General features: G+C 35.7%; 2 protein-coding genes across 4 annotated transcripts in view; both read right to left on the bottom strand.

Moving 5' to 3' along the window:
* Positions 1–9,568, bottom strand: part of uba7 (ubiquitin-like modifier activating enzyme 7) — a 79,521-nt gene extending 69,953 nt beyond the window's left edge. Inside the window, exons 1-5 of one of the 3 annotated variants that reach the window (XM_051707084.1) lie at positions 9,447–9,568; positions 8,233–8,344; positions 5,841–5,896; positions 4,086–4,254; positions 54–188 (exon numbers count right to left, since the gene is read on the bottom strand). In XM_051707084.1, coding sequence (XP_051563044.1) covers positions 54–188; positions 4,086–4,254; positions 5,841–5,884 — 348 coding nt within the window. In that variant the 5' untranslated portion in view covers positions 5,885–5,896; positions 8,233–8,344; positions 9,447–9,568. Of the gene's footprint in view, positions 1–53; positions 189–4,085; positions 4,255–5,840; positions 5,897–8,232; positions 8,345–9,334 lie in introns of all 3 variants that reach the window. The other 2 variants (XM_051707085.1, XM_051707083.1) reach the window with 2 other exon arrangements.
* A 1,382-nt stretch (positions 9,569–10,950) lies between these two features.
* On the bottom strand, positions 10,951–15,338 carry LOC127446390 (odorant receptor 131-2-like). The gene is made up of 3 exons (XM_051707296.1): positions 14,486–15,338; positions 13,373–13,375; positions 10,951–11,009 (listed from the first exon to the last, which is right to left on the bottom strand). Exons 1-3 carry the CDS (start codon positions 15,336–15,338, stop codon positions 10,951–10,953), a joined length of 915 nt encoding a protein of 304 aa, XP_051563256.1.
* Between the last annotated feature and the right edge of the window lie 1,860 nt (positions 15,339–17,198).

Below are 17,198 nucleotides of genomic sequence, written 5' to 3' on the forward strand. Positions count from 1 at the left end.
GAGAGTCAAAGACTTTGTTGAATGGACATGTGAGAGCAGAAATCCCAACACACCTGGAACTGGCTCAGGAAGTCCTCGCTGAGTTTGTCAGTCCTTGCAGACACTCGAACATAGACGTTCAGACTTGAGAGCTGTTTCTCAGAGCACAAGGCCCTGTTCTGACCCACATCAGTTTCTTTCAAGTAAAACTACAGGGAGAATTTCATGTTAACATTCACAAAAGTGATTCATTTGGATTGTTAGCGATTATCTCTGCAATGCTGGATCCTTCATAATAAAATACAGTTCAAATATATGCTTTCTAATGGACACATGTACATCACCCCTAAATAAGTTTACATTTTTATATATAAAAGGAATAGTTTGCTAAAAAACAAAAACAAAAAAAAAAAAACAACAATTCAGTCATCATTTACACACCTTCATATCGCTTCAAACCTTTATTATTTCTTTCTTCCATGGAAGAAGAGGATATTTTCCATACAATTCAAAAGAATAAGGACATTATTGAACTAAAAAATGAAATGGAGAATCAAATTTTCCTTGATATTTAGACATATAAGAAGTAAATGTACTATAAAAACATACTGTAAATTTCAGAACCCAAAACTTCCTTCCCAGTCTAAAAAGAGCATTTATATTTGCCACCCTGCTGAAACATCTCATTTTGAAATCTGTGTTAATGACGTCACAACACATTGCTCATTTGTATTTACACATCACACAACATGCGTCATCGCACCCTTGGCCCCGCCCATTGGTGGACCCATCTGGACTATTTTGAATTATTTTGTATATAAACTAGGGCTGCAACTAACGATTATTTTGATAATCGACTAATCTATCGATTATTAGAACGATTATTCGACTATTCAGGTGATTATTGCAACGATTAATCATTAGCTCTTAACCGATTATTCAGCTTGTGCCTCGACTTAAAAGGTTGTATTAAACATGCTTACTAACAATAAAGAGGACAAAAGTATCTTTTAAAAAATACCTCTAAATGACATTCACTGAATTAAAGGGGAAAAATACTTAATTTTTATTATTTTATTCATTTTTTAAAAATCACTGCAAGAATATCCTATTGTTATCAAGTGTTTTTGTCTTGTTTTCCATTTAGAATTATCTAAAAATCCTAACAGGAATAAACATTTACTTGAGAAGCAACATAGAAGATATTTAGACTTGCTTTCAGAGAATGTATCTTGAATAGGCCTATAAGTGTTTTTCTATTTAAGTGTATTTTTTCACTTGTTTATACTTCTGCCAGTGCAGTAATTACTAAATATACATATATTCAAGATACATTCTCTGAAAGCAAGTCTAAATATCTTATATATTGCATCCCAGGTAAATGTATCATGTTTTAAGGATTTTTAGATATTTAAAAATATTTAAATATTATATTCAACATTCTCCAATAACATTTTTATCTTCTGCAGTATAGCTTCTAAAGTAAATGTACGTAAGGGGTTTTAGATATTTATATTGGGAAACAAACCAAAAAAGACAAATCAAAACCATTTGTTTTGCATTGTACAATGGGCTAAGGCTCTCACCTTTTTGGTCACTTGATTTCGATCCATTTTTAACTCACAAAAAACAAACTCTTTCTTCTTAATAGAGCTGTGTATCGCCGATTTTGTTTTCAGGATAAGATACACACCGTGACAAATATATTATGATTCGCTACATCGCGATCCATCACGTTATAATGTAGCTGCAGCAAACGCACGCGAGGGATGAGTGTCTCCACGCAAGACAGTGTATCAGCTGGGAGAAGTTTGAAACTCTCTCATGCGACTCATATAAGCGGCTCTGACCGCATAGAGAATGCCAATTTCGGAGTTTGTGCTTACTTATACAAAACTGCTTCCTTATTATTTTAACTTTAATAAAGGATGCATTAAAGATATAATGCCGGAGTGTTTCCTTTTTAGACGCTCTGACCGGCAAGTTTTGCTTCAGCAAAACGCCATGTACAGCTCTGCTTTATTTCATGTCATGACAGTACTGTGATCTACATCACCTTAATCTGTTTGGAAAGTTTGGAGTGCATCTGGACTGTGAGCTGTTCTTTCTTCCTCTCCTCAATCAAGCACGAGCTGAAGTGCTGCTCTCCCTCATCATCATTAGCATTTCAAATGATCTCATGTTGTGCTAAATGAGATCAAACGACTATTCGACAATTCAAATTTTGTCGACAATTTTTTATTTTTTTATCATTAATCATTTCAGCCCTAATATAAACATGAACTACACAGACTCTTTGACCACTGTCATGTATCTCGCCGCTTTAAAAGATGCAGTGTCAAGTTACAACTCTGAAAGGGAGAAGCAATTTTCTCACTCAGCTGCTGCCTCGTTTATTTGAGCACAAATGCATCGTGGATGCATTCTTTCACCCATCTACGCTATTTTTAATTGTTGGTGTATGTAAACATAGGACGTTTTTGACAAAGGATGTCTTTGACGATGGACGTCTTTGACCGTTTCGGTGTGTTTCAGGCGATGTGCGCCTCAGCGCGCCTTCAGTATGTATGTGTGTAATATCACCGCTCTTTGGAATATGTATGTGCAGTTTTTCGACTCACGTCAGCATTGATTTCTTGTGATCAGACAACATACGATTCAAGCTTTGCAAAGGAACTGTTATGGAAGGATGGGGCAGTTAAAAACACTTCAAAAACGTAAGTAAACTGATTCATTCATGAATATTTCAAATGTCATGACTGTTCGATAGTTTATGGTGCTGAGTGTTAACAGTTGTGCTTGAGATGAACAGTTTAATATATTCAGATGCAATATGTTGGATGTGTGTTGTGTGTAAACCCTGAAATATAGTTTTATAATGTCGAGGTTGATTCTCTTCTGATTGATTTTGCTGAATTTGAGGGGCTGCATAATATTAGCCAATCATAACAGTGGGTGATTACGTTGAAGTTTTAAGGAGGCGCTTAGGCCAAAACCGAGCATTTCAGACAGAGGAACAAAAACAGGGTGGAAAAGATCATATATTACTAAATTGTAACTTTAATAACATTATCATTGGACCTCAGGGAAGATAATAATATTCTTTAAAAAAGCACTTCATGACCCCTTAAAAATTTGGTGCAACGCAATTGCTGCTCACCACACAAGCAATAACCAATGCCGCTTGGCATCAAGCGTATCAACAATTTGGCACGAAAACACCAGCAAAAAGGAACATTTTCATGCCAATAACTAATTCAATTTTAGTCTGTTCCTCGCACAAGCTTAAAGGGATAGTTCACCCAAAAATTTAAATTTTCTCATCATTTACTCATCCTCATGCCATCCCAGATGTGTGTGACTTTCTTCTGCAGAACACAAACGAAGATTTTTAGAAGAATATTTCAGCTCTGTAGGTCCTTACAATGCAAGTGAATGGTGACCAGACATTTGAATCCCCAAAAAGCACAAAGGCAGCATAAAATTAATTAATATGTCTCCAATGGTCAAATCCATATCTTCAGAAGCGATATGATAGATGTGGGTGAGAAACCATTTAAAATGCAAGTCCTTTTTTTACTCTAAATCTCCACTTTCACTTTCTGATGTGAAGATGCACTTCTGAAGATATAGATTCAACCACTGTTGTCGTATGGATTACTTTATGAATCCTTTATGTGATTTTTGGGGCTTCAAAGTTCTGGTCACCATTCACTTGCATTTTAAGGACCTACAGTGCTGAGATATTCTTCTAAAAATCTTCATATGTGTTCTGCTGAAAAAAGGAAGTCATACACACCATGGCACAAGGGTGAGTAAAAGATAAGAGAATTGTCATTTTTGGGGGAACTATCCCTTTAAAATATAGTGCATACAGACTACTTTTATGGTGCGTTTTTGTCATTTTGGAGCTCAACAGCCCTGTCCCCATTCTCAATGTATATGTATGGAAAAGAGCAGCATGGAAATTCTGCAAAACATCTACTTTTTGTGTTCGACAGAAGAAAGTCATTTGGGTTTGGAATGTCATAAGGATGAATAAATGATGACAGAATTTTACATTTTGGCAGAACTATCCCTTTAATAACATGGGAAGGTCTAATTACGTGGGAAGACAGATCTCGCCACTCCACCACTCCTTCGTCCTGGATGGTGACTGATCGGACCCCAGCCAGGATCACATTCTTGGCGATCTCCACGCCAAGACCTCTCATTCCAGCGATGAGGACATCAGCCTTTCCCATTCGACGCATCGCATCATGGTCAATCACATACCTGTTGTGAGATTAAATATTGTAAAGTTGATAAAGTAAAAATTTCCCAGCTAAATCATTTGACCTCGAAATGTTGATTATGATTTTGGGTGAGAATACTTTTGAGCTTTACAAACATCTGGAATCCAAAATGTTAGGTTCAATCTTTGCTATATGTGATTTTTTTTTTATATTAGGGAGACCGGGGCTAGTTGTCACAATAGCTATATTTCAGTAACTACAAGGTTTAGAGTGAAAAGTTCAGTTACTCAAATGCTTGTTTTTATATAGTAGTGGTTTTGTTTGATGATTTCTAATACCTAGTTTAAAACTGTATTTAATCAGATTTTTGTTTTACAATTATTTAAAGGAATAGTTCACCCAAAAATGAAAATTCTCTCATTGTTTACTCACCCTAATGCCATCCCAGAAGTTGTGTATGACTTTCTTTCTTCTGTAGAATATCTCAGCTTTGTAGGTCCATACAATGCAAGTGAATGGTGACCAAAACTTTGAAGCTTCAAAAAGCACAAAGGCAGTATAAAAGTAATCCATACAACTCCAGTGGTTTAATCCATGTCTTCTGAAGCGATCCAATCACTTTTAATTTTGAGAACAGACGAAAATGCAACTCCTTTTTTGCTATAAATCTTATAATCAGCATTCTCATTGGCGATCACGATTTCAAGCTCAGTTACACTTCCTAGAGCCATCTAGTGCTCTGTGCATGTGTCAAGCACTAGGAAGTGTAATCAAGAATGAAATCATGATCATGCCTAGACATGATGTACAGTGAAGAATGAGTTACATTTTGGTCTGTTCTCACCCAAAATTGATTAGATCGCTTCAAAAGGCATGGATTAAACAACTGGAGTCATATGGATTACTATTATGATATCTTTATGTGCTCTTTTGGAGCTTCAAAGTTTTGGACCCCATTTATTTGCATTGTAAGGACCTACAGAGCTGAAATATTCTTCTAAAAATCTTTGTTTGAGTTCTGCAGAAGAAAGAAAGTCACATCTGGGATGGCATGAGGGTGAGTAAATGATGAGAGAATTTATAGAAGATTGCTTCAATGACAAGTTTGCTATTGGGGCATGTTGTCACAAAAGGTCACATGTGTTAAATGAACTGTATCTTTTCTTCCTGGGTATTAACGGTGGAAATGTTCAATTGCCAAAACTTTTTTTTAAGTCTTAAAGTTATGTGTCTATAAAGAAATTCACTTTCAAACAAACACCTTACCTGAGAAATATTCACTAGAGCAAAAAGTGTGACATCCAGCCCCAATCACCCATACTTATTTTGTGTGACAGTAAAAAATTATGTAAGGGAACAGTGTACTATTTTGTCTCTTTATGATAGTAGCCTCTGTTTCATTTCTTTCTAATCATGTTACAAAAATGTGACTATCTTACAAGAACGTGATCAAGCAAGAACGACAACAAACTTTAACTTTGGACCAATACCAGTCAAGTCAAAGACAAGTGTCTTTATAAAATGCATGCAGCTGTACTATATGCTCCTAAAAATAGACATCACAAAATGAAGTCATAGAGAAAGTTAAGTTGCATGTTTAATATGAGTATTTAACTGCACACTTACAGTTGTCGAGAATATAACCCCTCGTCAATATCACTTTGCTCCATATTCCTGTAAGACTGAAAAATAATTATTAGGTTGACAGAGGTAAGGGCTTTTTCTCTTTATGTTCCTGCTCAATTGTTGGCAGTGTTGGGTAAGTTACTCTAAAAAAAGTAATTAATTACTAACTAGTAATTACATCTTCTACAGTGTAATTAGATTACTGTACTAACTGCTCTGTCTGAAAAGTAATTGCATTACTTATTACTAATTACTTTCTAAAACCATGATCAACTTCGACCAGATGAAAAATACAAGGATAGACATGAAACTGTTCTTTTAATTCTTTCAAATAAATCATATAAAATCAAATTAATTATTCATGAACTGGTCAAAGAATTTAAGGGGGCAGCGTTAAATGAGAAAACATGTATTTTCACATTAGACGTTAAATTTCGGTTTTAAATTCACTGTTGTTTTATATAGAATTGTTCTAGAGTCTATAAAGTATTTAACACAATTACATCAGAAGTAACTGTGATTAAATGACTGACAAATTAAGAGTAATCTGGTACTTTATTCAATGAAAAAGTAATTTAATTACTTAGAAAGGCATTATACCCAACACTGACCATAGTAAACAGGGTAATGCCATGGTATTCTTTGAAGTATCTTGGAGTACCATGTAAATACATTTACTGATGGGATTAGATGATCATATTGCATGATTATTATCAGTTTTGTTCAAGTATGCACCTGCTGTGAACACGGAAATGAGTTATTTTAGCGAATAGCAATGCAATCAATGCCGAATTTGTATATACAGTTGTGCTCAAAAGTTTGCATACCCTGGCAGAAATTGTGAAATTTTGGCATTGATTTTGAAAATATGACTGATCATTCAAAAAAACTGTCTTTTATTTAAGGATAGTGATCATAGGAAGCCATTTATTATCACATAGTTGTATGGCTCCTTTTTAAATCATAATGATAACAGAAATCACCCAAATGGCCCTGATCGAAAGTTTACATACCCTTTAATGTTTTGCCATGTTACAGACACACAAGGTGACACACACAGGTTTAAATGGCAATTAAAGGTTAACTTCCCACACCTGTGGCTTTTTCAATTAGTATCTGTGTATAAAAAGTCAATGAGTTTGTTAGCTCTCACGTGGATGCACTGAGCAGGCTAGATACTGAGCCATGGGGAGCAGAAAAGAACTGTCAAAAGACCTGCGTAACAAGGTAATGGAACTTTATAAAGATGGAAAAGGATATAAAAAGATATCCAAAGCCTTGAAAATGCCAGTCAGTACTGTTCAATCACTTATTAAGAAGTGGAAAATTCAGGGATCTCTTGATACCATTCCAAGGTCAGGTAGACCAAGAAAGATTTCAGCCACAACTGCCAGAAGAATTGTTCGGGATACAAAGAAAAACCCACAGGTAACCTCAGGAGAAATACAGGCTGCTCTGGAAAAAGATGGTGTGGTTGTTTCAAGGAGCACAATACGACGATACTGGAACAAAAATGAGCTGCATGGTCGAGTTGCCAGAAAGAATGCGCCAATGCCACAAAAAAGCCCGGTTACAATATGCCCGACAACACCTTGACACGCCTCACAGCTTCTGGCACACTGATGTTTTGGGGGGGGGGGGTGTGAGCTCTAAAGGCATGGGGAATCTTGTGAAGATTGATGGCAAGATGAATGCAGCATGTTATCAGAAAATACTGGCAGACAATTTGCATTCTTCTGCATGCAAGCTGCGCATGGGACGCTCTTGGACTTTCCAGCACGACAATGACCCTAAGCACAAGGCCAAGTTGACCCTCCAGTGGTTACAGCAGAAAAAGGTGAAGGTTCTGGAGTGGCCATCACAGTCTCCTGACCTTAATATCATCGAGGCACTCTGGGGAGATCTCAAACGTGCGGTTCATGCAAGATGACCAAAGACTTTGCATGACCTGGAGGCATTTTGCCAAGACGAATGGGCAGCTATACCACCTGCAAGAATTTGGGGCCTCATAGACAATTATTACAAAAGACTGCACACTGTCATTGATGCTAAAGGGGGCAATACACAGTATTAAGATCTATGGGTATGCAGACTTTTGAACAGGGGTCATTTCATTTTTTTCTTTGTTGCCATGTTTTGTTTTATGATTGTGCCATTCTGTTATAACCTACAGTTGAATATCCATAAGAAATAAAATAAATGTGTTTTGCCTGCTCACTCATGTTTTCTTTAAAAATGATACATATATTACCAATTCTCCAAGGGTATGCAAACTTTTGAGCACAACTGTATATATATATATATATATATGCCATCAGCATAAAATCGACTATAATCAGCTATTATTGACAAGCGTTGTCAAAGTGCAGGAATTATTATGATTATACATTACCTGTCTTTCAGCGGAGAATATTCGTGTTTGGTTTCAGTTGCTCTGTCAAAACAGAAAGTGATCTGATTCTGAGGGGCGTTTCACTTTCGTTTCTGTCAATATGTTACTTCACCTCGCAGCTCGCGCTCGGCCATTTTCAGAAATTAAATGTTTTAACCGAACATTTTTTATTTACATATTAACCTCAGAACACCCACTTTAACTGACGCCGAGATTCCTAAAGCAAAGTCATCCGTGAAACTCGAGAACAGCCGCAAGATGGCGCTGCTGCAGCTCATTTAGTAAGGGTGCGTTCCATTCAATAGTGATCATCCCTATGCCCTTCGAAGACTTTGCCCTCAACTGTGAGAGCTTCGAATCGCAGATAGGTGCAAGGCTGGAGTATGATTGAAACGGTCATTCAGAACTAACTTTTTTAAAGTCATTTTTACTGTAAATTATGTTTAAAACGACTCCACACAGCATGGCTACCATGATTGCTCTCCCTTCGAAGTGTCCTGCGAAGGCATCATTTATGTCATTGGAAACGCAGACTATGCCTGAAATGAGTGGGGCTCTGGTGGCCGTTGGCTCAAATAGGTCTTTTAAATCATAATTTATAATAATTGTAATAATTTAAAATTTTATCTGTGTATATTTATTTTATGTAATTGCTAGTAGTTATCAGTTTTGTTCAAGTATGCACCTGCTGTGAACACGGAAATGAGTTCTTTTAGCGAATAGCAATGCTATCAATGCCGATTTGTATATATATATATACATATATGGCATCCGCATAAAATCGACTATAATCAGCTATTATTGACAAGCGTTGTCAAAGTGCAGGAATTATTATATATATATATATATATATATATATATATATATATATATATATATATATATATATATATATATATATGCCATCAGTATAAAATCGACTATAATCAGCTATTATTGACAAGCGTTGTCAAAGTGCAGGAATTATTATATATATATATATATATATATATATATATATATATATATATATATATATATGCCATCAGTATAAAATCGACTATAATCAGCTATTATTGACAAGCGTTGTCAAAGTGCAGGAATTATTATGATTATACATTACCTGTCTTTCAGCGGAGAATATTCGTGTTTGGTTTCAGTTGCTCTGTCAAAACAGAAAGTGATCTGATTCTGAGGGGCGTTTCACTTTCGTTTCTGTCAGTATGTTACTTCACCTCGCGGCTCGCGCTCGGCCATTTTCAGAATTTAAATGTTTTAACCGAACATTTTTTATTTACATATTAACCTCAGAACTCCCACTTTAACTGACGCCGAGATTCCTAAAGCAAAGTCATCCGTGAAACTCGAGAACAACCGCAAGATGGCGCTGCTGCAGCTTATTTAGTAAGGGTGCGTTTCATTCAATAGCGATCATCCCTATGCCCTTCGAAGACTTTGCCCTCAACTGTGAGAGCTTCGAATCGCGGATCTGGAGTATGATTGAAACGGTCATTCAGAACTAACTTTTTTAAAGTCATTTTTACTGTAAATTATGTTTAAAACGACCCCACACAGCATGGCTACCATGATTGCTCTCCCTTCGAAGTGTCCTGCGAAGGCATCATTTATGTCATTGGAAACGCAGACTATGCCTGAAATGAGTGGGGCTCTGGTGGCCGTTGGCTCAAATAGGTCTTTTAAATTATAATTTATAATAATTGTAATAATTTTAAATCTTATCTGCGTATGTTTTTTTTTTTTTTTTTTTTTTTAACGTGATGGCTAGTAGTTATTATCAAGTATTAGTAATTATTTTCGCTGCTCAGTGACTGTTATATCGTTACGCGATATCTGTTACTTTTCTCAGCGCTAATCAGGGTGGTCCAATCACAGTCGTTTTTTTTTTTTTTTTTTTTTTTTCATAAAATGATTTGCGGCGCCATCTAGTGGTTGTTATCAGTAACTTTTCAGTTTATGGACTGTCTGGCCTCATCTAATAGTTATCTGGGGTTTATTATGATACTTTACGGATTGACACAAACATTATTTATATTTGCATTCTTTTCAAAGTTAATAAAATTTGTGCAAAAGATGTCTTGCTCTCTGCTTCAAATGAATTGCTTGTGGTTTATATTAACTGAAGCAGTAAATAATGAAGATGAACATAATTTACCAAAAAAAAAAAAAAAAGAAATATATATATATATATATATATATATATATATATATATATATATATATATAAATACTGTATGGACTTTGACCCAGTAGTAGATAATCATACTTCTGAATATGAACATAAATTACACCTATATATAATGCAAGCAAGGAAATCTAGCCTTTTGTAGGAATTTACATGGTCAGTATCACAAATTTGCTTACAGTACATGGGATTTGTGACCTAATTTGATTTTAGTTTATTTGAATATTGCAGAATCTTAAATATTTCATATTCATTTTACATTATAATATTTATTGTTTTAAAATGTTCTCATTTCTAAAAAAATCATTTTCTGGTTTTAATTAGATTTTGCATCCCAGATTTTAAGTGATGTCCAATACTTTTTATATCTGCAATATATCTGTTTTCACTTATTTTTTTAAACAAAATCTTACCAATTCTTGCAAATCTTTAAATACAAATAACAAATAAATAAAATTATTTGACTAAATAAAATGTAAATGAACTAAAAAAATTAAATTAAAATAAATTTTTTAATGGTACAATTCATAAAATAATTATAAAATAATAACTTTACAAGTAAAATGTTCCTTCATTTCTTTCAAAAACTTCTGGTCTCAGACACCATATATCAAAGGACTCAACAATATAAGCATGATATCTGTAAGCAGATAATTAAAAAGTAATCATGGGGGCAATCATTGTAATAGACACAAACTTCTTTTAGTCCAAATAGATTTTAGACTACAAATCACTATTGATTGGAAAATCTAATGCAAGACAATAAACATTTACTTTGGCCTCCAGAAACTTGCAGTAAATTAAAGTGTTTGCTGCAAGATTGTTTATTATTTTTTCCATGCATTTCTTTTTGACTGCTGTCTTCTCAAATACTAGTCTATTCCTTTTCAGAAGTCTAGACTTACCTTAGAGTGGAAGAACTAGTTATAGGTTTATGAAAATATGAAGCTTGCCCGAGTGATTAGAATGGCGCTGTATGCCCTTATGTGCTATTTATTACAGACAGACAGACAAACAGAGACACACACACACACACACACACACACACACACACACACACACACACACACAGACAGACAGTTAGTTAGTCAGTCAGTTAGTTAGACAGACAGACATATAGACAGACAGACGGACGGACAGACAGACAGATAGACAGATAGATAGATAGACAGACAGACAGACAGATAGACAGACAGACAGACAGTTAGTTAGTTAGTTAGTTAGTTAGTTAGTTAGTTAGACAGACAGACAGATAGACAGACAGACAGATAGACAGACAGATAGATAGATAGATAGACAGACAGACAGACAGACAGTTAGTTAGTTAGTTAGTTAGTTAGTTAGTTAGACAGACAGACAGACAAACAGATAGACAGACATATAGACAGACAGGCGGACAGACAGACAGACAGACAGATAGACAGATAGATAGACAGACAGACAGACAGACAGACAGTTAGTTAGTTAGTTAGTTAGACAGACAGACAGGCAGACGGACGGAGGAACGGATGGACAGACAGATAGACAGACAGATAGATAGATAGACAGACAGACAGACAGATAGATAGATAGATAGACAGACAGAAAGACAGACAGTTAGTTATTTAGTTAGTTAGTTAGTTAGTTAGTTAGTTAGTTAGACAGACAGACAGGCAGACGGACGGAGGAACGGATGGACAGACATATAGACAGATAGATAGATAGACAGACAGACAGACAGATAGACAGATAGATAGATAGACAGACAGACAGATAGATAGATAGACAGACAGACAGACAGACAGACAGACAGTTAGTTATTTAGTTAGTTAGTTAGTTAGTTAGTTAGTTAGACAGACAGACAGGCAGATGGACGGAGGAACGGATGGACAGACATATAGACAGATAGATAGATAGACAGACAGACAGACAGACAGACAGATAGACAGATAGATAGATAGACAGACAGACAGACAGATAGATAGATAGACAGACAGACAGACAGACAGACAGACAGTTAGTTAGTTAGTTAGTTAGTTAGACAGACAGACAGGCAGACGGACGGAGGAACGGATGGACAGACAGACAGACAGACAGATAGATAGATAGACAGATAGATAGATAGATACATCATCATGATCGATCAACAGGGTTGGGGAGTAACGGAATACATGTAACGGGATTTCGTATTTAAAATACAAAATATAAGTAACTGTATTCCACTACAGTTACAATTTAAATCATTGGTAATTAGAATACAATTACATTCAAAAATTATTTTGATTACTGAAGAGATTACTTTGCATTTTATTGCAATTTGTTACATTCATACGAGCAGACAGAGAAGTAAGTTTGAAGTAAGTTTGGAGCACAAGAAATAGAAATAAACCTTGTGGAAATTGTCAGCTTTACACTAAGCTAAAATGCTATTTCTAACCATTTTACATGCACATGTTACCAGACGCGATCATATTGTTTAATCAAGAAAATTCACATTGGATCATAATTTCTTTTTTTCTAGTAAGATCTTTAATATTAGGGCAAAAATCGTATTCTTGATAATAATTTTTTTATTGTTTTCCTGTAAAAATATCTAAAAAATACTTAAAACAAGATCAATTTGATTTATCTTGTTTTAGAAACAACACTGCATAAGATATTTATGTTTTTCAGAGAATGTATTTTTAACATGTGTATTTTGTCTTACTGTACTGACAGAGTTTTTATACTCAAAACAAGTGAAAAAATCTAACAGTGCTGAAGAAGTAATCCAAAGTATTTAGATTACGTTACTGACCTTGAGTAATCTAATGGAATAGGTTTCAAATGACATTTTACAGCATGTATTCTGTAATCTGTAGTGGAATACATTTCAAAAGTAACCCTCCCAACCCTGTTGATCAAAAGTTCAAAAGTCTGATTGCTTGGGGGAAAAAGCTGTCATGAAGTCTGCTGGTGTGGGTCCTGATGCTGCGATACCGCCTGCCTGATGGTAGCAGTGAGAGCAGCCCCTGGCTCGGGTGGCTGGAGTCTCTGATGATCCTCCGAGCTTTTGTCACACACTGTCTGGTATATATGTCCTTGAGGGAGGGAAGCTCACCTCCGATGATGTGTCTGGCAGTTCACACCACCCTTTGCAGGGCTTTGCGGTAAAATATGGCTGTGGTGATGTTGGTTATGCTATCGTCCCAGTTCCTAGGCCTACTGACCCTGCAGCTACCGAAATGAAGATCTGGCCTGCAAGATATCTCAGATACCCCCCACCAACCTTGCTGCATGAGATTGGATTTGTAGGATTTGCCACAATGCATATGGTCTCTTCTAACATGTTAATATCTCAACCAGACAAACCACTATCAAACTGATTGAGGCTTAAGGGCTTGGTTTTAGAAGGGCCCATGTTAACCAGGTCTGTCATGTCTATCTATCATGTGTAAAGTCACCTTATTTGGTTACAGTTTTAACAAAAGAGTCAGAGTCGGCGCCAGGATGAAATACATGCGGAATTTCAGAGGGGGACAAATTTTTTCTTTGGGGGGGGTGGTAGTGCTGACACTGAAAAGAGTAAGTTGTTGACAACAAGACCGCATGCCAGTTCATTACCTAATATTTGCATCTATATTGTATACACATACAGGTACATGAGGAATTTTAAACATAATGCATATGTTTGCTTATTTTATATTACACAATTGCAGTCAGTGACATTTAGCTTTGAATGAAACATTTCATCAGTTATTATGATAGCACTCAAAATATGTGAGTATTACCAAATGTTTTTATTTACCATACGTATTTTGGTGTGTTTAAAGCTACAAATACATTATTTTACACATTCCGTTTCCACTATTTCACACCTTCCATGGTTCCTAATCTTCCATACATTTAAAAATACAAAATAAATATAACATTTGCTAAATGTCTAATAATAAAGCACTATCAAAATAGCCTTTTTTTCAGCAGAGTATAGATAAAATAATAAACAGCAAGTTTTTTTTTTCTTTCTTTCTCATTTTTGGGTTAATTCAACCTTTACATTAAATAATCTGCATGCAAAAATTCCTTTTATGTGTTTGTAAAAATACTTATCACGAACACCATAAATCAGGGGAGTAAGTAGTCGCGGTACTATGTTTCCTAGTAGATAATTGAAAAAGGTGATTTTTGTCCACTGAGCAGGTAGAAGAGGGGCAAACATTATGTCTATTAGAGGAGTAATGTAGGACAACATACAGAGCATTAGCTGTACTCCATGTAACAGGATGGTGTTCTGGGCCTTTTTAGCTGAAGATTTATCACTGGTGGTCTTTCTGGCTGTAACCAGCACTCTACAATATGTGAATACAAGAATTAGCCACACAACAGCTGTATAAAAACCATTAATAACTTTGCTTTTATCTTCATTGTATGGTGTGTTGTACAGATATGTTGTACTACAGAGAGTACTTTTTGTAAAGAGAGATAATGGACGAACAATTAAAGTGATAATCAAATCGGCCAATCCAGGAATAACTCCAACTCCCCAAATCAGAGAGATTAGGATGTACGTCCTGTGCACAGTGCAAATCTGAGAGTGATGCAGTGGTTTGCAGATGGCAATGTAACGCTCAACGGCCATACCAGCCAAAGTCAGTGGAGTGTTCTTATGAGTTGTTGCACCTGTCATTAGCAGTATAATACAAAACGGGACAGGTACATTCTGCCATGCATAAGACATCACATAAAGAGTTACAGTAATGCAAACCATGAGCATATCATTGATAACCAAATGAATATATAATATATATCTCGAATCATTGTAGAACATTGAACTCCTAAAGAATGTGAAAACAAATACTCCATTGATGGAGTTAATTGTGATCCCAAGAAGAACAATGATGAAATTTTTGACAAAAGCTTCCTCATATCGGTCTTTTGTGTTATTTTGAACCATGGTATAGTTCATTACACTTTTGATGGATTACTAGCAAAGTCTATCAAGCAGAAAGATGATCATCTACAATAGTTATTTTAGTTAGGATATGTTTTTCTGTTGCAGTTCACCATCCAAGTGGATTCATCATGAACTGATGATGAAATGATGAAAGATGATCTTTTTATTGACCAACGTTTTTGTTTTTGTAGTCTGTTTCTTCTGAAATGAAAGTAAAAAAGAAATACTTTTAGCAGAGCATGTAAAAATGTATGTAATAGAATAGTTATTATTTTTATGAATATAATTATTATTGTATATAATGAATACAAATACAAGATGAAAGAGTATGTTGAAAAGAGGACTTACCTGTTTGTTTGGCTTAGTCAGTTAATTTGGAGGCAGAGATAAACTGACATATTTATATACTGTTTGGGGGGGGCTAGAGAGAGAAAGTTAAAAATTGAGAGAGAGAGAGAGAGAGAGAGAGAGAGAGAGACAGACAGTTAGTTAGTAAGTTAGACAGACAGACAGACAGATACAAAAAGTGGCATCTTTAATTCATCACTTTAAAATCAACACAGCTAAAAACATTAAACTTACTAGTTTGTTGTTGGACTACTAGTGGAGCATCCTGTCCCATTTGTAGAATGTGTTTCTTTCAAGGACCAGAGCAACAGCTCCAGTACCTACACAGGCACAAGAGTTTTTCCATTTAGCTTACAAGATCTTTCGAAAAACTCTTTTATATTATATATTTTTACATTATATATAATATTTTACCACATATAAATACAGCATTTCACGGTTTTTAACTGTGGATTCTAAATTCTTAATTTCAGAAAATTACAATTCTTACCTGCTCATCTGAAATGCATGTCTGCTTTCCTTACCATGAAAAATAACTGATCATTTCTATGGACATCTTTAACATCTTCGCTGACTCCACATATGACTCATGTGATGTATTTCATATTTTCTAAATTCATACAAAAGTTTTGTGTGGGTAACAGACCTACAGATCGAAATTGCATGATGTCAGCCACTGACTGTCTTGGGTGTTTTTATTCCTGCAGGGGGCGCTTGACGCTCTGAAAACAGAATCCTCCATTCATCCGCATTTAAATCTAAGAACGCTTTATATTCATTTGGAGACATTTTACACTGGATAGTCATTTTTAACAAAAACTGATAATTGCAAGGAATCATACCTGTGAATGAAAATCCGCCACAGCATTATCTATAAAAGCATTTAAAAAATCCTCATCCAGTAATAATAAAATACTGTGAGTTCATACATCCTGGGCAGTGCTGAGAAAATTAGCAGGTACCACGTGACACCGCAGGGGTCGGGGGGGGGGGGGGTGGTGGTGGGCAAATCACCCCCTTCACAGTATTGGGGGGTGGGGGGTGGGACGTGTACTCCCCATCTCCCCCAATTCTACGCCACAAAAAACAAATCTAGATCTTTGCATGCTGTAGAGCTAATAAATGCATACAGGCCAATGTAGCATGTGAGTTCCACCCAGGTGATTGTGCCCTATCGTAGTCCCCCATACGGTCTCACAAATTCAAAATGTCCCTTCTTGGCAGGGGTCCTTACACCCTGTCGACACCGGACGCATACGGCGCGAGGCTGTCTACAATAGAAGCATCAAAGTGTACATTTTAAATTACATGCAGAAAGCACGGGCTTTGAAAACTGTGAGCTTGAGTAGACTTCAGCAACGATTAAATGGGTGAATGAAATTTTCTCCCAAACAAATGAAGTTTTTAAAATGAATGCTTCAATTGCATTTTAAATCAGCAAACAAACCTCTCTAGGTGTGCAATGCTTTCTTTTGCGCTACTGCACAGTTGAATCAAAGTTGTGCAAACAATTTAATCATACAC

Source organism: Myxocyprinus asiaticus, chromosome 9, assembly GCF_019703515.2.
Source record: "Myxocyprinus asiaticus isolate MX2 ecotype Aquarium Trade chromosome 9, UBuf_Myxa_2, whole genome shotgun sequence".
NCBI classification, from domain to species: Eukaryota; Metazoa; Chordata; class Actinopteri; order Cypriniformes; family Catostomidae; genus Myxocyprinus; species Myxocyprinus asiaticus.